We start from the raw sequence: 24,058 nt of genomic DNA, 5'->3' as shown, positions 1-24,058 counted from the left end.
AACAGGAAGGTGACAGGGTAGATGTTGAGATGTTGCCACCAGTGGGAGAGTCTTGATCGCTGGTACATGCTTTTATGCGACAGGTCATTTATAACTGAGACACGGAGACATTTCTTCTCGAAGAAAGTACTGAGTTTGTGGAATTCTTTATCCCAGAGAGTTGTGGGGCCGACTTATTACAAGTATTTAAAGTGGAGGTGGATGGATTTTTGAAGGGTCATTGGTTGAGGGAAATGGGGAATTGGCACAGAAGAAGAGTTGAGATCTGGGGTAGAACAACTCTGACATAAGATTAATTTTCATCCCCTTGCTTATCAGAAATGTTAACAATTTTTCTACTTTGGACTCCTAATTTTACACACCTCAATCTCATGGCCACCTCTGTTCCAAAGAAAACCAACTCAATCTCATCCAATCTTTCAGCATAGCTATAATTTTCCAGTCCCAGACATCTATCCCTTGCATTCTCTGCAGTGTAATCACATCCAGGGCAATCAGAAGGCGTCTGTCCATTCTTGCTTGCTTGTTTTTACAGGGAATCAAGACTGTGCCTGGCGAACACTTGTCATATATCACTGGACAGATTAATAACATGATGGTTGAAGCTGTCAACACCTGCTGTTTTCAAAGGCATGTTGTCCGCACTGACAGTGGAAACTCTGGATGATCTTTCTCTCTGAAGCTCAGCGGCAATAAAACCAATTCCTGAATCACTGCTGCCTGAGATTACGTAACTAGGCAACACAACCAGGATTAAACCTTCAACCCATTGATGTCTGCAGTTTAGTCCTGCAGTGTGCAGTGCTTTTATCCATTGTATTGTAATGCATTTCTTCAACCACTATGGTTTCAGGCAAGGATATGCTTCCATCAGGATCACCCAGGTAGTTAAACAAAATTCACAACATGAAGCTTTGATCCGAGGCTGATTTAAAACGTCATGCTTGAGAAGTGAGTTGGGTCTTCCCACTGAAAACTCTTTGATGTTGGCACAGCTCGAAGTAAAATCAACAGTACTGGTCTGGGAGAGAGATTGTGTATTCCAGGCACAGCCTCTTCTTTATCTCATTGTTTTCCTATTTATCATATTTAGACCAATTAACTATCCATTTGTCTCTTTCTATTTCAAAGCTTCAACTAATCCAATATTTCCACCGCTGCAAACTCTAGCAATATTCTTGTGAATATCTTCTGCAGCCTCCACAGTGAATCACAAGGCACCAATTCCTGCTTAGTTTAGTTTAGTTTAGATATGCATCGCAGAAACAGGCATTTTGGCCCACCGGGTCTGCACCGACCAACGATCGCCTGTTCACACACTGGTTTAGTTTAGAGATACAGCGTGGAAACAGGACCTTCAGCTCTCCAAGTCCGCATCGACCAGCGATCACCGCACATTTGCTGTGTTGCGTTTCCAAGGGGCAAATCAAACTGTCAAATAAGATGCCGTGGAACTGTGCTGGCAGCAATATAATATTATATCTCAATATAAATCCCAGCACAGCACCTCACGTGGAATTGAAAACCTATGTCACTCATCACTCATGATGTCCAATTGCACCCACTTAAATCAGACTCCTTTTACATGCTTTTTACCTTCAAAAACGTGGAAGGTAAAACTTTAAGAAAGGTAAGCAATATGCCTCTTTAACTGGAAATTTGAGGAGAAATTCTCTCTTTAGATTTCCCTGCTGCTCGAGGATATGCAGTCAGTTCATGTTAATTAAAATTGAGTACAATACAAGTGGAGCTTGTGGAGTTTTATTAAAACACAATGTTAATTGCTCGCAGTAAATGAAGGATTATGAACTATTTTCAAGGATTTAATTTGCCCCCTTAGACTATTATCCTATAAACACCAAATTAAGTCATTGGTGGATGATGGAAAGTGTAAACTGAAAAAAAAGAGTAATTTTCCACTCACATGCTCACAAATATAAATGTGTTAATGGATTCCAGGTTATGGAAATATAGTCCCAATGGGAGCAAATAAAATTATTCCACTGAGTGTAACGAGTCGAATTTGAATGAATACCAATGTAATGAATGATTAAAGAGTGGACAAGGGTTTTCAAATTCAGGTGAGTTGCTGCACCAGTTTTTATATGGAGAAACATATAGAAAGGAACTGCAGATGCTGGTTTATACCAAGATGCTGGAGTAACTCAGTGGGAAAGGCAGCATCTCTGGAGAGAAGAAAGAGATGCTGAGTTACTCCAGCATATTGTGTCTGTCTTTTATATACACAAACTTGAATTAAACACTGTGTTCCACTGGTAGGAATCAGCCTGGAATGAAAACAGAAAGGTAGTAAAATTAAAGTGGAAATGTTCTCCTTGATATAGTGACATTATAGCTTCCGCCAGCATGTATTCAGATCGTCAAGCTAGCAGCTGGCACCTGCAACAATGCTGCACTCTCCGAGTGCTTCTGGCAAACCTCTGCTACCTAGCACAGAGACTATGGAGTTAACACAAAGTACAGTTGAGCAGGATAGTAGCTGACAAAATGTGTCGGAAGGAACTGCAGGTGCTGGTTTAAACCGAAGATAGACACAAAATGCTGGAGTAACTCAGTGGGACAGGCAGCATCTCTGGAGAGAAGGAATAGGTGACATTTCGGGTCGAGACTGAAGTGTCTAAAGAAGGATCTCGACCCAAAATGTCACCCATTCCTTATGTCCAGAGATGCTGCCTGTCTCGCTGAGTTATCTTAGGATGATAGCAATGCGTGTTTGAAAGGGCCTCTGACTGTAAGTGTACACTACTCATCAAAGCCCTTGGTTCTGTCAGACCCTGATGGAACGTGATGGTCCACCCTCCGGCTGGTCCTCCACCATGCTGGACCCATTGGCCAAATGCCACGTGACTGACCCTCGTGCTTGCCCATCCTGTCACCACCCACACAGAACTATACAATCAGATCAGCCAACATCCACTGACAGATTGCCAGAGGTCCTCGGATCACTTCATAGATACATTCGAGATCTAATTCCAAGTTGGTTACTGCTCCTTGACCCAAGGTTCTTGCAACATTTTGAAGGTCAGCAAACATGGTGCTGAAAAAATGTATAATTGAGAAAAGTAATTGAGTCCTACAGTATAGAAACAGGCCCTTCGGCCCAACTTGCCCACACTGGCCAACATGTCCCATCTGCACTAGTCCCATCCATCTGTGTTTGGCCCATATCCTTCCAAACCTATCCTATTCATGTACCTGTGTCTAACTGTTTGAACATTGGGATAGTCCCAGCCTCAACTACCTCCTCTGGCAGCTCGTTCCATACACCCACCGCCCTTTGTGTGGAAAATTTACCCTCAGATTCCTATTAAATCTTTCCCCTAAGAGTGTTCCTTTTAATGTTGGGAACCAAAACCAAAGCTGGAAAGGAAGGATCGTCAATGAACAATGATGAGTGTTCTATTTGAAGCTATTCTCACCGATAGTGAGCAGCACAATCCCATAATCATTGGGACACATCTCTCCAACTCCTGGAATGTGGTGATCCTCTGTGGGAATAGTCCCGTGAATAAAGAGGCGAGGTGCTGCCCTGTCTGAAGAAGGGTTTCGGCCCGAAACATCACCTATTTCCTTCGCTCCATAGATGCTGAGTTTCTCCAGCATTTTTGTGTACCTTCGATCTTCCAGCATCTGCAGTTCCTTCTTGAACACCCCAGGTGCTGCCCTGTGTTGTGTGCCAGAGAGAAACAACCTTTGGACATCTGAAGACTATCCTGTTTATATTATTGAACCCAAAGGAATCAAAGAGCAATGGTTATTCTGCATGTTGGGCTGAGGAGAAGTGTATTGGCCCAGACTGGTTCACACAAACCCACACTCCCAAAAGAGCGTGCAGATGTGAACCCCACTCAACTTCTTCCTGAAAGTCACGGCATCTCTGGAGAGAAGGAATGGGAGACTGATGATTCTTGAGTCTGAAGAAGGGTCTCGACCCAAAACCTCTCTCCAGAGATGCTGCCTGTCCCGCTGAGTTACTCCAGCATTTTGTGTCCATTCTTTCCTTATTTCCTAATTAGATTTATTAGTAATTTTCTTGAAATCTTATGCCTTCTGCTTTTGATTCTGTTACAAATGGAAACATTCTGTCCACAACCACAATGTTAACCTATACATCGACCTGGATCATTTAAAGTCCCACCTGATATTTGTAGTTTGTTATCTCTGTTAACATGTTTGGAAATATTTAGCATTATTCTGACAAACCATGAAATGTTCACCACCGTTTATACACGAGCTGTTGATGTCAACACACTCAGATGATGCTGTGACATCAATCGAGCTGCCTCTTTTGTTACATTGTGGACTGTCGCTGCCATGGGGTCTGTAGCGGAGTTATCTTCTCCAGATAACACTGACAGCAACAGTTCCCATGATTTTCACTGGGATTTTTGCCAGAGGTCTTGCAGTAAATGGAGCAGAGCTACGCATTAGACTTAGTGCATCCAGTTTAAGGTCCAATACCAGTTTAATATAAACGTGCTGCTCGTGAATTCAATATTCCTTAAATGGGAACTTTGATTCAAATTCAAAATTCTACATGGCAGCTGATATATTGAATTTATTAAATTGAATAATCTGGGATTTGAAAAAAGGAGCTGTTATTAGTATTAGACCACAAGAATATTGACTGGATGTGATGAATTACTTGGAACTGCCTTTAGTCAAACGTGTGGAGTTGATGATCTCGCCTGGGTTCATCTCGTGGCCTCTGCATAGTTGTATAGTCACACAGCACGGAAACAGGCCCTTCGGCCCAACTTGCCCACACTGGCCAACATGTCCCATCTACACTAGTCCCACATGCCTGCACTTGGCCCATATCCCCCTAGATCTGTCCTATCCATGTACCTATCTAACTGTTTCTTAAACATTGCAATAGTCCCAGCCTCACCTACCTCCACCGGCTGCTCGTTCCATACACCCACCACCCTTTGTGTGAGAAGGTTACCGCTCTGGTTCCTAAATCTTTCCCCCCTTCACCTTAACCCTTTGTCCTCTGGTTCTCGATTCCTTCACTCTGAGCAAGAGACATTTTGCGTTTACCCGATCTATTCCTCTTATGGTTTTATACACTCCTGTAAGATCTTCATTGTCCTCTGCTCCAAGAAAAAGATTCCTAGCCTGCTCAACCTCTCCCTCCCTATAGCTAATAATGAATACTATTTGATTCCTTCCACAGATATCAAGAAACAGTCAAGACACGACACTGCCTTAGAGTTCCAACCAAAGCTCGGCAATGGTGCTGAAGATTTGTACTCTAGAACTCAATGTCCTCCTTCCTGCCACTCTGCACCAGTAGGGCTGCAGCACCGACATCTACCAGCGGACTGATGGCAGGTGTGCTTGGCAATCTTACCACGTTAATGGCATTAGTTCAGTCAGGGGTCCAGAAAGACAAACATAACTTCTCACTGCTTACATGACAATAACAAACCAGTACTAATACATCTCAGCTACATACCTCATCACAGCTCCATGTATCTCAATGCACCATACACCTCCATACACCACACACCTCCATACACCACTATACCTCTATACACCTCAATGCCCAATACATCTAATACCTCCAATCACCTCCATACCTCCATACACCACCACCTCCATACACCACTATACCTCCATACACCACACACCTCCATACACCACTATACCTCCATACACCACACACCTCCATACACCTCACACCTCCACACCTCATCACAGCTATAGCCTATAAAAGACTGAATTTGGGACGTAAGGTGAGAGCTGCTATCCTTGATGTAGTGTGACATCCACCCGCCCCTACAGAATACTCCGCACATGGTGCCCTAATTGTGGACCTTGTCTGTCGTGTCTACATCTGGCAAATGAATAATTACGTGATTGTGGGTGATGGCATTTTTATCAATCCCTTATTCTCATCCCTAGATCACCTTGTTCTCTATTTCATTTTGGTTACTTTCAATTTTTGTCTGATGTTTTTACTTTTCTTACCAAATGCATTAACCTCACATTTATCTACATTAAAGTTGATTTTCACTTAAATCTCTAGTATTTTTCCAAGTTCCTTCTTGTATATTGATTCTTGCTTTCTTCCACAGTGCGGTTAAATGCTTCCTGCGCCCATCACTGGTTCTCATTATTTACAGATTTTGATATTGAATTACATATTCTTAAATAACAATCATGTCTGAGTAACAGTGTTACGCACTGACACTTGGTGGATATGTCCTTCTAGGCTACAGAGATGTGAAGGTCCAGGTTTAGTATGTTGACAGAAGAATAGATTGTATAAAAGCTATCTGCAAAAGCAAAGACCTGCTGACTTGCATTCATGCTTCATTAAAACATATTGTTTATTGCACTTTCAAATCGATTTTCAAAATGAGCTTCTAGAGAAATAAGGAATTATGTGGACTTGCGAATGGCTGATGAACAATTTGCAGACCTTGGCAGTTGTTATTCAGTCATTATTTTTTGAGGTCAGCTCGTCTAGTTTTGAACGCTGAGCGTATTGATTGTTGACATTCATTGTCTTGACCCAGAAATGTTACATTCTTGCAGGAAAATAAAATGTTTGATTACATTTCAATGCCATCCTTTAAAGAGGCTGCTTAATCAGTCACTCGGTGCTGATGGTCCAAGCAGCTAATGCAACAGATTCCACACATCTCTGTCTAATGCAGAACCGTGTCCAACAGGGTTCCATCACTCCCGTTCCCCACTTTACGAAGATCAATGGAGCAGATGAACTGGGTGTTAAAATGTTCAACGTCAGTCATTGAAACCCTACAATCTGATTCGAACGGAAACTACATTGAAGGATGATTCAATGCCTCTCAGTGTAAACTGAGGCTGTCGAGTTTTCAATGAGTTACCACATTACTGTTTGTTCTTTAGTTCACTTAACCTTAATTCTTTAATGATGCCAATGTAACATGCTTTTAGTGAAGATAGCATTTTAAAAATGTATATTAATTTTTAATTGCATTAATGATATAAATCTATTTCAGCTGTTTTTGAGTGTCAGAAGTATCTAAAGCAGCTAATGGCCAATGGCAGCAGTGAGCAGTCTAGTCCAGCCACCTGACAAACCTCCTTGTCAATATTTGCTTGAACGTTTCATTTAAAAAATAATCCTGGTACTATTGCTAATTGATTCTGCAATCCTCTATACCAACCTGCTCTTGTAAGCAGGACACAGAGTGTTGGAGTAACTCAGCGAGTCAGGCAGCATCTCTGGAGAACATGGATAGATGATGTTTCGGGTCAGGACCCTTCTACTGACTGATAGGCCAAATATTCTGAAGAAGGGTCCTGATGATGAAGAAGTCACCTATCCATGTTCTCCAGCACTTTGTGTCCTTCTTTGAAAATCAGCATCTGCAGATCCTCGTTTCTACATTTTGACCACTCTTCTAAGTTGGAGGAAAGACATTGGCAATGCAGGTTATGCAGAGTGTGTCTGAGGTTATGGGGCCGGAGAAGGCAGGAGAATGGGGTTAGGAGAGATTGGTACAATATTTCTTGGGAACTTGTACTACAAATCTTTTCCATTTCTACTCTCCCATCTCTGTGCTGATCTGTTGAGGGCGATCCTCACTATTTGAGATCCATGCATCAGTTCTGACAGCTGTCGTTAAAATCAATTAAGTTTTCCTGTCATCTCCTGATCACCGTAAAAAGGCCAATGTCTTTATTCTTCCCCGTTCCCCTCCTGACGCTGGTGATCATCTTGCTTGTTCTTTGCAGTCCTTCAAGGCCAGTGATATCCACATTTAGACCTGGATGCAGATGTCCAGATGAACAGTGCTTTGTACATTTAAACAGATGAGCTTCACTGTGGGGGAGTGGACAGTAAATCATTTAACCGCAGAGTCAATGGATGGAACATACACTTAGTGTTGGGAAGCTTATTACCTGTTGGATGGAGTGGAGAATATGGCGAGTACGATAGTGTGCCCATTAATCCGGATGGTGTCGGTCACCGCCTGAAGAACATTGAAGTAGAAGTGCGAGTCTCCCGGTACGGAACAGTTCAAGCGAGCCTTCAAGAAGGATGTCCACTGCTTCTCCAGCACTCGCTGGGACCCACCCATATCATTCTTGCAGACACGAGCCACTCGAGAGAGAACCACCTGTGGTTGTGAGAGAGAACATTGGTGAAGACCCGCTGTTGGCCCCAATGTTCCTCCCCTTCTCTCCTGACGGCAGTCGTTCCCCTTGTCTAGGGTTCCACAGGGGTTGGCAGTGGTAAGGGGCCACTGTAATGCATGCTAATGACTGGGTAATCATTCACAGGCAACCCTGGTTCTGTCTTCACTTTCCAAGTGGGAATCATAAATTAGGAGCTGCTGATGACTAGATTTATAAAATAAATCTTCCATTGCCCCAGAGAATGTGACCAACTTTACACCCTATTGCCATCACCTGTTAGAACCTTGTGAAATATCTTCACACTTTTTATCCAGTTGAATCAATAACTTCACTGTTCATGGCCAATATGATCATGTTAATAGTTAATGTGTGGAATTAATTTATCAGACTGTTTGGATTTAATTCATACGAATGTTCCCTTGAAGAATATGATTTGGTGTTCGCTAGTGACTTGCTTGACTGGCCTCTCTTTGTGCAATGTTCTGGATATCAACGGGAAAGTGACTGAACATGTTCAAAGGGCTCAGTTGAGTGTGTTCCTTAGGGTCCCAACAAAAGCTCGGCAATGGTCCTGACTCAGAATCCAACACTGATAGAGCCAGAGGCTGGAAACAGAAACATGCTTCCATCGAACTACGAGAAGGACAGACCATTGCTGCTGCTCTCCTGTGATCAGTTTAGGACAGGGGTAAGAGATTTCAACTTTCACGTGGTCCACCCCCTGTTTTGACTAATGCAATCAACCCGACGTGCACAAACAAATAGATGTAGATGTACAACTTTAGGCTGTGCACGCCATACGCAAGATGAAGGAGACGTTTAGGATGAGATAACTCAACAATGGATACATTGGAGAATTAGACTAATCTGTGAGCTGTTGAAGGAACTCTCCTTCTTCATTGATTATTCAGTTAAACAACTGGAAATGGAAATACTAAATGCTCCTGTTATCCACTGTTAGGCTACAAGGGTACTTGTTCTATCTCAATATGTTAACTTACACCGGTCTTCATCACAGCTCAATGGTAAAAACAGCACAAATCTATAGATGATCTATAGGTGATCTATGGGTCATATGTGGGTCATCTATGGGTCATCTGTGGGTGATCTGTGGGTGATCTATGGGTCATCTATGGGTCATCTATGGGTCATCTATGGGTCATCTGTGGGTCATCTATGGGTCATCTATGGGTCATCTATGGGTCATCTGTGGGTCATCTGTGGGTCATCTATGGGTCATCTGTGGGTGATCTATGGGTCATCTATGGGTCATCTATGGGTCATCTATGGGTCATCTGTGGGTCATCTATGGGTCATCTATGGGTCATCTATGGGTCATCTATGAGTCATCTGTGGGTGATCTATGGGTCATCTATGGGTGATCTATGGGTCATCTGTGGGTCATCTATGGGTCATCTGTGGGTCATCTATGTGTGGCTTATTCAGGTTTTATCCCATCATCTTGATTCTTAGTGCAGTTAAATTAAAGAGGGGGAAAATCACTGAGAGAAGGATTTGAAAAGTAACTAGATTAAACCTTAGACCATGCCTTTGATAATCAGAACGACATCTCTGTAAGAAAAGAGACAATCTTTATTCTAGACTAGAGTTCCACGTTATATTTCTCCCCTGCAGATTGGTTGGTAAGTGTAGCAGCCTGCATTTAGTCAGTGACTTGGGCTTGGATAACTAGCTGTTATGGTGTGAAGTGGGGTGACCACTCTGGAGATAGATAACTGTGGACCCAGAGTCCTGTTACTCCAGGTCCAGCATTTATATTTGGAGCAAGTCTTAGTGTTGGATTATTGAATGCAGCAAGAAGGTTGGGTAACTAATGCATTTCGTTGTCTCTGTACTGTACACTGACAATGACAATTAAAATTGAATCTGAATCTAAGGTGAACCCAAACATGCTGGTTGTATGTGATGGCAGGTAATGCATGCAACATCATACACGCCTTGTGTCACCCACTATTATCTTGTGCATCACGTTCTAAATCCAAGCTGTTTATTAAATGGGGAGTAAAGGGGAGAGATTCTACAAATGATAAAGAAGTATTTTATTTCCATGACTTTGGGGACAAATGTTGCTAGTTTTTTCCCCCTTTTACGCATATATTTACAGAATTCACTGCCCACATTATTCCGTCATGACACATATCCGGTGTTCCAGTTACCTTTTCCAGGTAGTTAAATTCCATAGCGATTTCTCGGAAAAAGAAGAAAACATGACGGCCATATTCCACTGCATGAATAAAGTACGGCTCTGAAAGACAGACAACGCAGCTCAGCTCTCTGCCACCACCAACATTAAGGATGACATTCTACTAATCACATACTAACCCATTACAGAGAAAAAATGATGTAATTGTAAATTGGTTTAACACCTTTCAATGTAATGAACATTTTATTGCAATGTATTGAATCAGTTTTCATTATAATCTTTAATGATCACAAATTGCACAAACATAATTAGGTGCAGTGAAGAGAAGCTACATTAATGTATCAGTTTGTATTAATTATTGTTACACAGCACAGTGGATATCAGTTTTTTAATAAGTACGAGACTATTAAAGGGGAAATATAGATGTTGAAGAAAGAAATGACCAGCTGACGGGAAAAAAAGGCTTCACAGAAAAATATTACGATTCTGTGGATCATAGGAACTAGCAAAAAGTCAAAAGTTAACAAATACATTATAAGGTCCATTTATTTTTAAAAAAAGCTCTGTTCCCAGAGGAAGAAATAATTCAAACCTATACTTGAAACTCGTCAATAATTAACAGAGTTCAATAGACAATAGACAATAGACAATAGGTGCAGGAGTAGGCCATTCGGCCCTTTGAGCCAGCACCGCCATTCAATGTGATCATGGCTGATCATCCACAATCAGTACCCCGTTCCTGCCTCCTCCCCAAATCCCCTGACTCCGCTATCTTTAAGAGCCCTATCAAGCTCTCTCTTGAAAGTATCCAGAGAACCGACCTCCACCACCGAGGCAGAGAATTCCACAAACTCACAACCTGTCTGTGTGAAAAAGTGTTTTCTCATCTCCATTCTAAATGCCTTACCCCTTATTCTTAAACTGTGGCCCCTGGTTCTGGACTCCCCCAACATCGGGAACATGTTTCCTGCCTCTAGCGTGTCCAAACCCTTAATAATTTTATATGCTTCAATTAGATGCCCTCTCATCCTTCTAAAATCCAGAGTGTACAAGCCCAGCTGCTCCATTCTCTCAGCATATGACAGTCCCGCCATCCTGGGGATTAACCTTGTAAACCTACTCAATGCCTGCTGCACTCCCTCAATGGCAAGAATGTCCTTCCTCAAATTAGGGAACCAAAACTGCACACAAAACGTCTACACTGTTACAATCCTTGGTTCCATTCACGTTGTGGGATTGTTCGACAGTATTTATGGGTTTTTATTTACAGTAACTGCACTACATGAGCAGGCTATCTGACTGTGGTGGACATCCCACCATTGGTAGGGAAACACAGGACATGGTCATCCTGGATAGAGTCTTCCTTCCCAGTCTTGGGTCACTGACCTCAACCCTGACCCTGACTCGACTCAGTGTAAAGAAGCGATCAACCTAACACTATCCTGCCTCATACAACTCATACTTTCCTGCTCATCTCGTGCACCACTAGAATGGCTCAGGTTGCTACTGTGCGGCAGTACATATACTAAACATGACAAAACATGAAGTTAATGAGAAGAGAAATAAATAATTAAAATATGAAAAGATATAATTATCCGACCACTACAAAATAGTAAAACGCCTCTAATGTGGCATCTGTAACACATTATGGTGATGGACTGGCAGAAGAACATGTTCTGGACTCTTACATGTTACATGTTACAACTATTTAATAAACGCCTTGGACATAAACATAGCTGGGTTAGTAAGTTTGCAGATGAAACCAAACTTAGTGAAGTTGCAGACAGTGAGGAAAGCGAGATGGAGATGAGTGACAGACATGGGTAGAAAATAGCAGCAGGAGTTTAATCAGTGTGAGGCATATGTTGAATATAAGGGGAAAGTAAACAGCTAATGGCAATAACAGCATTGATATACAAAGGGACCTTGGGGCATACGTCCACAGCTCTGCACAAGTTGATAGAGTGGGAATGAAGGCGTATGGTATGCTGTCTTCATTGGTCCAAGCATGGAGTCTAAGAGTCAGGAAGTTATGTTTCAGCTATATAACATTCTGGTTATTGTCTGCAATTCTAGTCGACCCATTGCAGTAAGTGGAGGCCATGAAGAGGTTTACCAGAATGATGCCTGGAATAGAAGGTATTAGCTGTAAGGAGATTTTGGACACACTTGGATCATTTTCTCTGCAGTGTGAATGTTGACGGGAGACCAGATAGTGTAAAATTATGACAGGCGTAGACGGAGTAGAGAGTCAGAACCTTTTTCCAGGGTGGAATTGTCAATACTAGAGGGGGCAGCTTTAAGATGAGAGAGGCAAAGCTTAAAGGAGATGTGTGGGGCAGGTCTGTTACACAGAGAGTGGTGAGAATCCATTACACATAGGGGTGTGGTGGAAGCCAATATGATAGTGGTGTTTAAGAAGCATTTAGATAGCCACATGGATATGCAGGGAATGGAGGGGTCGGGTGCATGAGATTGGCTTAACTTGGCACCAAGTCCAGTGGAGACCAAAGGGCCTGTTCGTGTGCTGTAGTATTCTAAGTTTTTTAATGTTCTGACACTTACAATAATAGCACATTCCACTTTAGCTGTGTTTAGATCTCACAGAGTAATGACCAGTATTTCGAGGGAGTGTGCCACAAAGATCCCAGTGAGTTTAACACACACAAGGGGACCAGGTCTGCCCTCAGTGTAATGGCTATGGACAACCCTCGGCCCTGGGTAGAAAGGAACTGCAGGTACTGGTTTAAACCAAAGATAGACACAAAAAGCTGGAGCAACTCAGCGGGACAGGCAGCATCTCTGGAGAGAATGAATGAGTGATGTTTTGGGTCGAAACCCTTCTTGAGTCTGAAGAAACTCAGAAACCCGAAACGTCACCCATTCCTTCTCTCCAGAGATGCTGCCTGTCCCGCTGAGTTACTCCAGCTGTTAGTGTCAAGCTTGGTCCTGGTATGTTACTGGGGCCTGGGGTCGGGTTTGTCAATGAGAGGACTCTATCTACGATTTAAACCAGCATCTGCAATTCTTTCCTATATGTTGTGTGAATGGGAGGGAATGAGCAGGGCCCAGGTTTGTTAAAGTGAACGTGGTGACTGGGACCTCTGTGTTCTGTAGAACATTGGTATCATTGGCATTTACAACTAATCAGATAGTGGATTATTGGAGTTCACTATGACTTGTTTTTCCAGCAGGTATGCTTGGTTATTGCTGTTCTTTTGATCAAATACCCATCAATAATTGCATCCTCTCCCATATTTCCTATTTCCTGGAAAAAATAATTGACTCCTCATCAATCAGCTCTTCCCTGCAATGTTTCATTCCATTTCATGACACACAATTCTTTCTGCTGAATTTTTTTGGAATCTTTTTTATACAGCCTCCTTTAAAATGCCCAGGAATGTCGCTGTGAATTTTAATGAAGCTTCATGAATTTCAATGTTCTTAGATTCTGAGATATTAGATTTAAATTTCCAATGGTACACACAATATTGAGATGGATAGTTCCTGGGTATGGTTACAACAGAATGATTACAATAATCGGGTCATCCGGAAAATGACGAATATTTTACATTTTATTTTCAACTTCTGAATTCTTGTTATTCCCTAAGCAACACTTGTTTTCCCTCTCACCTCATCTGAAGACCTGGACTCAGGTTGAGTCTACAGAGGGTGTATCACATGGATGCAGAGGACATGTGGCTCTCGTTGACTCCATCCATCAACAACATTCATCAACATATGACCACCTCGTCAAAGCCTTACTTAGTTTGAAAAATTTGCAACTTGCAAAATAATATTCTCTGCTACTTATGGGTTGGATATTCTTTTTGATCACAAGGTCCAGGTGGAATTCTACTGAGTTAGTAGGTTTCCAGAGAGCATCTGCAATGCATTACTGGAGGCCTGCATTACTACATTCCGTTTTATTTATATGAAAGCAAACACTTTGTTTGAATATCGTCAAAGTCTGCAATAAATTCAGAATTTGAAGTGTTACATAGAAAATAGGTGCAGGAGTAGGCCATTCGGCCCATCAAACCAGCACCGCCATTCAATATGATCACGGCTGATCATCCAAAATCAGTACCCCGTTCCTGCCTTCTCCCCATATCCCATGATTCCCTTAGCCCTAAGAGCTAAATCTAACTCGCTCTTCAGTTGGTCCTCATTACAGAATGTGTCACATATTCCTGCTGTAACTATTCCTGGTGATGGCATGACATGACCTACCTTTGAACCATTTGGAGTCGTGTTTGACTGTCCGCAGAGTCGGTCGACCTCCCAGGCTGCGATAGATCACTGCGTCGATCGCTAGGAAATCGGTGACAGTCCCAGTAAAGAGTTTATTGTCTAGAGAGAGGAAATAAAGGAAACTTCACCGACCAACGTCCAACAGTCAATACCACCACAGGTTGCCATCAGGTTATCATAAACTCAAAGAACGGTAAAACACCAGGAAGTGACCATTTGACCCATCATGGCCTTGACCTTTTTACCAGATTACCGTAATATTTAAATTTGCCATCGGAGTGAAGAGGGTAAACTTGGGCAACCACGCATACTGTTGCCCTTGCCCATCATTGTGCAGTACACGGCAGCTAGATGCCTGGTCCAATCCATCTACAGCACACAATGCCCCTCGTCTTTCCTTGATGTTACAATTGGCTGAAGATTGGTTTCGGTGAGGGTGGAGGTCCAGGGGGAATGGAGATGAAACTTCCAGACTGTGTGGTGACCATTGATTCAGCCATGGCTCTGCCTCTCATCTACTGGGGATCGCAATCTGTCAAGTCTGAAGAGGTGTCCCGACCTGAACGTCACCTATCCATGTTCTCCACAGATGCTCCCTGACCCGCTGAGTTACTCCAGCACTCTGTGAAACGTCACCTATCCATGTTCTCCACAGATGCTGCCTGACCCGCTGAGTTACTCCAGCACTCTGTGAAACGTCACCTATCCGTGTTCTCCACAGATGCTGCCTGACCCGCTGAGTTACTCCAGCACTCTGTGAAACGTCACCTATCCGTGTTCTCCACAGATGCTGCCTGACCCGAACCTTAGGGGCCATGTTTTAGTGGGAATAGTGTAGCTGGGACATGTTGGTTGGTGTGGGCAGGTTGAGGAGAAGGGCTTGTTTCCACGCTGTGTCACTCTATCAGGTTAAGTTGTGGTTTAACCCAGCACCTGCCCAGTGTCTCACCTCCTCCTATAACGGACAGTCCTGGATCCAGATGAGGTAAGTGGAAGTAGGATATGTAATTCATATAACAGTTAACAGAAGAAAAATGAGAGTACAACAGTGTTTCATATCCTGTGCAATCTGACACAGTTAAAATAGGTAATTAAATATGATTTTTTTTGCATTTGGTTAATGAATTGAATGCAGGTAAAGCAAATAGCAGTTGGGATAATAAGTCTTACCAGCGTAGAGAGCAACGTTGGCCTGTTTGGGATCGTAGGGGCAACGGGCCATCCCGCTGATACTTGGTCCGAGAGCTTCCAGTCTGTCCATCTGGAACAGATCACCAGCGTCAGGTTGTACAAGAATGAGAAACGGTCACATTAACACTCAGAGAACCGGTCACAGCTCAACACCATACTTCATTGGAAGCAGGAGAACAGAAAGTCGATTACCCAGAGAGTTTCTTGTAACTAACCAATACTGCATCTGTGTGACAAAGAAATCAATTCCATGCTGGAAAATAAACAACTGTAAATAAGCAGTGGGTTTGCTGTACTAACAGCTGAAGGTTGATTGCAGATGGAGGGGTGATGCAGTCTTCGCACCATCTCTGTGCAATCAGAAAATGAATCACCATCTCTGTGCAATCAGAAAATGAATCTTAGGCAGATAATATCTTATATTTTTCAAATAATTTCTTCCAGGTCAGCATTCCATTTATTGCAGTGATACGTACGCATAAATAGTAGCTGGTCTTTTGTAAAGCCTGTATTTTCTATCTTTTATAGACTATTATACTATCCCCACTCCCACATATTTGACAACTGGTATAAAAGTCAAATGAACCATGTCGTGCTATGGGGCCCGGTCACATATTAAGATTCAATCTATTCTGTAGTGAATGATCCCTACAGACATGTCGGGGAGCTTGGAACCTGCAGTGTTCCCTGGTGCCCAAAGCTAGGCCACTACTTTGAGTAGACAGTGTTACTGTTTATACTGAGTTTATTTACAATGTGGGCAGCAATAGATCCCACAGTTACCACTGTGACTGGCAACAAGGAAGGAAGATTAAATTCACACAAAAAGCTGGAGTAACTCAGCGGGACAGGCAGCATCCCTGGAGAGAAGGAATGGGCAATGTTCTGGGTTGAGACCCTTCTTCAGAAACGTCACCCATTCCTTCTCTCCAGAGATGCTGCCTGTCCCGCTGAGTTACTCCAGCATTTTGTGTCTATCTTCGGTTTAAACCAATTCCTTCCTACGCAAGGATGGAACATTGCTACTTGGACGTGTATAAGTATAGTGATTCAGTGTGAGGAAAAAGGAGAAAAGGTTTCATGAGTAGAACAGCGATCTTGACAGATATTGAACATCTGGGATATGTTGGGCAACACGAGCAATACAATGGACTCAGTCATTCACCTCATGTGGGAACGTGGAAATAATCTCCAGGGTAAATGATTTCATTACACACGCCGTTAACCTTTGACCTCTGATCTTAAAGCCATGCCCTCTACTCTTTGATATTTCCACTAGAGAGAGAAGGTTCAGAGTCTATCTACGCCTGGCATCATTTTATAAACTTAGCAATTCTCCTTCAACCTCTGGCACTCCAGAGAAATAATCCAAATTGTCCAAACTCTCCTAGCGAATACCCTCTATCTCAAGCAGCATTCTGGTTAACCCTTTGCATCCTGTCCACAGCCTCCATCTTCCTGCAATGGGGCAACCAGAACTGCACACCAGCGTCAGGGAGCAGCAGGTAGAGGTTTAGGACATAGGATTAAAGTGAGGGGAGAAAGATTCAATAGGAACCTGAGGGGTAACATAGAAACATAGAAAATAGGTGCAGGAGTAGGCCATTCGGCCCTTCGATATGATCATGGCTGATCATCCAACTCAGTATCCTGTACCTGCCTTCTCTCCATACCCCCTGATCCCTATAGCCACAAGGGCCACATCTAACACCCTCTTAAATATAGTCCAAGTTCAAGTTTATTGTCATGTGTCCCTGTATAGGACAATGAAACTCTTGCTTTGCTTCAGCACACAGAACATAATAGGCATTGACTACAAAACAGATCAGTGTGTCCATATACCATAATATAAATATATACACACATGAATAAATAAACTGATAAAGTGCAAAATGACAGATAGTGGGTTATTAATGTTCAGAGTTTTGTCCGAGCCAGGTTTAATAGCCTGATGGCTGTGGGGAAGTAGCTATTCCTGAACCTGGTCGTTGCAGTCTTCAGGCTCCTGTACCTTCTACCTGAAGGTAACAGGGAGATGAGTGTGTGGGCAGGATGGTGTGGGTCTTTGATGATACTGCCAGCCTTTTTGAGGCAGCGACTTCGATAAATCCCCTCGATGGAAGGAAGGTCAGAGCCGATGATGGACTGGGCAGTGTTTACTACTTTTTGTAGTCTCTTCCTCTCCAGGGCGCTCAAGTTGCCGAACCAAGCCACGATGCAACCAGTCAGCATGCTCTCTACTGTGCACCTGTAGAAGTTAGAGAGAGTCCTCCTTGACAAACCGACTCTCCGTAATCTTCTCAGGAAGTAGAGGCGCTGATGTGCTTTCTTGATAATTGCATCAGTGTTCTCGGACCAGGAAAGATCTTCAGAGATGTGCACGCCCAGGAATTTGAAGCTCTTGACCCTTTCAACCATTGACCCGTTGATATAAACGGGACTGTGGGTCCCCATCCTACTCCTTCCAAAGTCCACAATCAGTTCCTTGGTTTTGCTGGTGTTGAGGGCCAGGGTATTGTGCTGGCACCATATGGACAGTTGCTCAATCTCTCTTCTATACTCGGACTCATCCCCATCAGTGATACGTCCCACGACAGTGGTGTCGTCAGCGAACTTGATGATGGAGTTCGCACTATGTCCGGCTACGCAGTCATGAGTATAGAGGGAGTACAGCAGGGGGCTGAGCACGCAGCCTTGAGGTGCTCCCGTGCTGATTGTTATCGAGCCAATGAACTGGCCAATGAACTGGCCTCAACTACCTCCTGTGGCAGAGAATTCCAGAGATTCACCACTCTCTGTGTGAAAAATGTTTTCCTCATCTCGGTCCTAAAAGATTTTCCCCTTACCCTTAAACTGTGACCCCTTGTTCTGGACTTCCCCAACATCGGGAACAATCTTCCTGCATTTAGCCTGTCCAACCCCTTAAGAATTTTGTAAGTTTCTATAAGATCCCCCCTCAATCTTCTAAATTCTAGCGAGTACAAACCGAGTCTATCCAGTCTTTCGTCATATGAAAGTCCTGACATCCCAGGAATCAGTCTGGTGAACCTTCTCTGTACTCCCTCTATGGCAAGAATATCTTTCCTCAGATTAGGAGACGAAAACTGTACGCAATACTCCAGGTGTGGTCTCACCAAGACCCTGTACAGCTGCAGTAGAACCTCCCTGCTCATATACTCAAATCCTTTTGCTATGAATGCTAACATACCATTCGCTTTCTTCACTGCCTGCTGCACCTGCATGCCTGCTTTTAATGACTGGTGTACCATGTCACCCAGGTCTCGTTGCATCTCCCCTTTTTCTAATCGGTCACCATTTAGATAATAGTCTACTTTCCTGTTTTTGCCACCAAAGTGGATAACCTCACATTTATCCACATTATATTGCATCTGCCATGCATTTGCCCACTCACCCAGCCTATCCAAGTCACCTTGCAGCCTCCTAGCATCCTCCTCACAGCTAACACTGCCCCCCAGCTTCGTGTCATCCGCAAACTTGGAGATGTTGCATTCAATTCCCTCGTCCAAATCATTAATATATATTGTAAATAGCTGCGGTCCCAGCACTGAGCCTTGCGGTACCCCACTAGTCACTGCCTGCCATTGTGAAAAGGACCCGTTTACTCCTACTCTTTGCTTCCTGTTTGCCAGCCAGTTCTCTATCCACGTCAATACTGAACCCCCAATACCGTGTGCTTTAAGTTTGTATACTAATCTCTTATGTGGAACCTTGTCGAAAGCCTTCTGTCACTAAAACATTGTCACAGAGGGTGGTGGGTGTATGGAACGAGCTGCCCCATGAGGTAGTTGAAGCAAGTACTATAACAACATTTGGACAGGTACATGGACAGGGAAGGTTTAGATGGATACGGGCCAAACACAGGCAGGTGGGGCTAGTGTAGATCAGACATCTTGGTCGGCATGGGCAAGTTGGGCTGAAGGGTCTGTTGCCATGTTGTATGACTCTATGACAACAGAGGCAGCTTTCAGCATGAGCGGGAGTGTGGAGACTGACGCCAAGCAGTTAAAATAATTCCTTCTTGAGAAGTAAAACAATGGTTTACTAGAATGATCCCAGGAATGAGTAGGTTAACCTATGATGAGTGTTTGTCAGCACTGGGCCTGTACTCGCTGGAGTTTAGAAGAATGAGGGGGGAACCTCATTGAAATGTACAGAATAGTGAAAGGCCTGGATAGAGTGGATGTGGAGAGGAAGTTTCAAATAGTGGGAGAGTCCAGGACTAGAGGTCACAGCCTCAGAATTAAAGGACAATCTTTTAGGAAGGAGATGAGGAGAAATTCATTTAGTCAGAGGGTGGTGAATCTGTGGAATTCTTTGCCACGGAGGCTATGGAGGCAAAGTCTAAAGGCAGGAGAATGGGGTTAGGAGGGAGAGATAGATCAGCCATGAGTGAATGACGGAGAAGGCTTGATGGGACGAATGGCCTAATTCTACTCCTATCACATGATCTCACTTATGGTTTGGGTGAAGCCAAAAACATAGAAAATAGGTGCAGGAGTAGGCCATTCGGCCCTTTGAGCCAGCACCGCCATTCAATGTGATCATGGCTGATCATCCACAATCGGTACCCTGTTCCTGCCTTCTCCCCATATCCCTTGATTCCGCTAGCCCTAAGAGCTCTATCTGAACTCTCTTTTGAATGCATCCAGTGAATTGGACTCCACTGCCTTCTGAGGCAGAGAATTCCTCAAATTCACAACTCTCTGGGTGAAAAAGTTTTTCCTCATCTCAAGCACGCACATGTATCATTCAAAGAAAACCAAAGGAGATCCTTTGATTTTGAACCAAAGATAGTGTGGTCTGGCTCAACAGTGAGTAGTACCAGATGTGGGTTTACAATGGGAATCATTAATATTAACTAAGGATATTCAATCAGAGATATACGAGATATGCTATCACAATGTTTACGTGACATTTAGACAGGTACATGGATAGGTCAGTATGGGCAAGTTGGGCCGATGGGCCTGTACGACGACGCTATGAACGTTGAGAATTATGGATTCACTTTATCGGGTGAAGTCTGGCCACATAAAGATATTGTCTCCGGTCAGCAAATGTAGCAAGTATAATACCATGATCATGACAAGATTAGATTATGTAGGTTGCAGTAATATTTCCAAAGCCTCCATTTATCATGATAGGTGCAGGATGACCAAACAACACTGCACGCCTGCTCCACCATTCATCAAGATAACGGCACAATTTCCCACAATTTTACCGTATCCCTCACCTCCCTTAATGTGGAAAAATCTGTCTGTCCACTTTGAATTCCCAGACTGAACCTCCACAGCCCACTGGCGTAGAGAAAGTCCAAGACTCACCAGCCCCGAGTGAAGACATTACTCCTCATCTTAGTCGTAAATAGACAGCTCCTTGTTCTGAGACTGTGTGTGTGTGTTTCGGGGAAGGACCCATTCTCCCTGCATCCATCTACTCTGTCAAAGGCCTTTGAACAATTCAGTAAGTTTCAATGACACGTTCTCACATTTTTTGACCATTTTAAACATCTCTGGAATGACCCCACACATCCTCACTATTCTCCCTCTGTGGTAAACACATCCATACCTGATGAAACTGAATCTGCAGACATCTATCCCTCCAGTGTGCCAGTCCACGTATGGTCTCGGTAACCCACCTCTCCTTCTCATTTATCCAATCTCCTCACACCCTCCCTTCCCAGGGGCGTACCCCTGTTTACACCCTCCACCCCATCGCTCAGTTCCTTCCACCATCCATTCATCTCACATCCCTCCCTATTCTGTCACCTTCCCTCCCCAGTTTCCTCCCATTCCCATTCCTATCCCCTTCCTCCGACCAACCCTCCTTCAGGTTCTGCAGTTCACTCCCGATCTCATGATCAGATTGCACATCTGCACCCCTTTATCTCTATTTCACCTCCAGTTTAGGCTACCATCTCTATCCATCTGCAAATTTCCCTCCTCGTCTGTATCCACCTATCACTGACCAATTCTTCACCCACTCCTGCCACTCCCTTCCCTTCCATTAATGTGTGTTGACTTTGCTCAGCTGTACCATTTATTACAGACTCCAGCATTCTCCTGCTCACTGTCGCGAGGATAACGGATCACATGTTCCCCAACAACTCCTTTCCTCTGTTCATAGATAGTCGAATCACATTTGTTACACAAACAATTCCTGAATATATAAATCCTCAGAAGACGATAAACAGCGAATCCACTATCTCTAAAACCCACATCTTCCAGAACTCTGCGGTGTTGTTCATCGGCTCCTTATCAGTGTTGAAGCTTGCACATTTTAGTGTTATTTGTGAGTAATACTAGTTTGTTCATATTTACTGAACGTTGATTGTTTAATATATTTGTCAGGTTCTGTGTGCTTGACAGAAACAAAGTCATTGTTTGATTACTTTGCTGCAATGCCCGTTATAAATTCTCCTCTCTCTGTCCCCATATTTGGCCTTTCCCTTCTCACGTACCTCTACATAGACCGGGTCTGTTTCAATGTACATGCACTCACATTATGTCTTGCCCTTCTGTGTCAATATCATGGTCTGAAGAAGGGTCTCGACCCGAAACGTCACCCATTCCTTCTCTCCAGAGACGCTGCCTGTCCCGCTGAGTTACTCCAGCATTTTGTGTCTATCTTCGGTTTAAACCAGCATCTGCAGTTCCTTCTTACACACTCATGGTCATCAAAGTGTTCTCCACCCACAAGTCCGTTGCTGTTTGTGGCAAATTTACAAGTGTATTCTTTTGATTTAATACTATCTTTAATCTCACTGATCAGCCACATTTCTTTGAGGTTTTCGTGCCCCAGGGACATACATATTTTTCTTTGGAGAGCAAGTTAGCTAGCGGTGGAAGTTCTAACGCTCTGACAGATGTTACAATGAGAAGGAACGACAGCCTAATACAGCCTCGCCAGTGAACTGCAGAAAGACTGAGAACAGTCATGTCAACGTTGGATGTTTGGGAGCTGGTCCAGAAAATGAAAGTCAGTGGAGATGATTCGGTGACTTCAAGAGTAAGAGCAGAAGGAGATGTGTGTCAGAGTGGGAGCCTGGTGCAAGGCCGTGAGGAAGTAGAGGCACAAAGATGATTTGGTGACTTCAAGAGTAAGAGCTTTATTCAGATCGACGCAAGGAGCAGCATTTTGATAGGACAATGCAGGACTGGACCTGCACAGCAAATGGTCAAGCCCAGGGAGTGGTCAGGCCCAGGGAGTGGTCAGGCCCAGGGAGTGGTCAAGCCCAGGGAGCGGTCAAGCCCAGGGAGTGGTCAGGCCCAGGGAGTGGTCAAGCCCAGGGAGCGGTCAAGCCCAGGGAGTGGTCAGGCCCAGGGAGTGGTCAAGCCCAGGGAGTGGTCAGGCCCAGGGAGTGGTCAGGCCCAGGGAGTGGTCAGGCCCAGGGAGTGGTCAAGCCCAGGGAGCGGTCAAGCCCAGGGAGTGGTCAGGCCCAGGGAGTGGTCAGGCCCAGGGAGTGGTCAAGCCCAGGGAGTAGTGTGGAGCCGAGAGATCGAGGGGTGAAGGTACATACTTGCACGACTCTGTGACTCCATGAAAGTGCCAACACAAGTGGACGACCTTATCAATGTCTTGTATATCTATAATATGGTGCTCCGACTCCTGTACTGTGAAGAAGGATCTCTTTTTTAATTCATTATTTGAAAGCTGTTTTTTAAGCACCTTATGAGGACAGGTTAAGCTGCTTCATTCAATCGAACCCAATGAACTTCTTTGAAGGTATGGGATCATGTGTTGCACTGTGTCCAGGGAGGTGTCCAGGGACTGTGTCCAGGGACTGTGTTAGTGGTGAAAATTGCCCAACGCATCACCGGTTCCTCGCTCCCCTTCATTGAGTCTGTCCAAAGCAAGCGTTGTCTGCGGAGGGCGCTCAGCATCGCCAAGGACTGCTCTCACCCCAACCATGGACTGTTTACCCTCCTACCGTCCGGGAGGCGCTACAGGTCTCTCCGTTGCCGAACCAGCAGGTCCAGGAACAGCTTCTTCCCGGCGGCTGTCACTCTACTCAACAACGTACCTCGGTGACTGCCAATCACCCCCCCACCCCCCGGACACTTATTATCACTTATTATTATTTATTCAAATCATTTGCTATGTCGCTCTTCCAGGGAGATACTAAATGCATTTCGTTGTCTCTGTACTGTACACTGACAATGACAATTAAAATTGAATCTGAATCTGAATCTGAATCTGTGTGTGTAGGAATGTGTTAGTGTGCGGGGATCGCTGGTTGGTGCGGACTCGGTGGGCCGAAGGGTCTGTTTC

General features: G+C 44.0%; 1 protein-coding gene across 5 annotated transcripts in view; it reads right to left on the bottom strand.

Moving 5' to 3' along the window:
• Positions 1-24,058, bottom strand: part of sema6b (semaphorin 6B) — a 328,957-nt gene that overhangs the window by 50,007 nt on the left and 254,892 nt on the right. For all 5 annotated transcript variants that reach the window (XM_033047265.1, XM_033047264.1, XM_033047266.1 and 2 more), the window contains 4 exons: positions 15,749-15,839; positions 14,558-14,677; positions 10,338-10,426; positions 7,924-8,141 (listed from right to left, as the gene is read on the bottom strand). In XM_033047265.1, the coding sequence (XP_032903156.1) occupies positions 7,924-8,141; positions 10,338-10,426; positions 14,558-14,677; positions 15,749-15,839 (518 nt within the window). The remainder of the gene's footprint in view (positions 1-7,923; positions 8,142-10,337; positions 10,427-14,557; positions 14,678-15,748; positions 15,840-24,058) is intronic.

The sequence above is a fragment of the Amblyraja radiata genome, chromosome 29 (assembly GCF_010909765.2).
Source record: "Amblyraja radiata isolate CabotCenter1 chromosome 29, sAmbRad1.1.pri, whole genome shotgun sequence".
Classification (NCBI taxonomy): domain Eukaryota; kingdom Metazoa; phylum Chordata; class Chondrichthyes; order Rajiformes; family Rajidae; genus Amblyraja; species Amblyraja radiata.
Note: the sequence above shows the minus strand (reverse complement) of the source record. Positions and strands in the feature narration are given on the sequence as shown.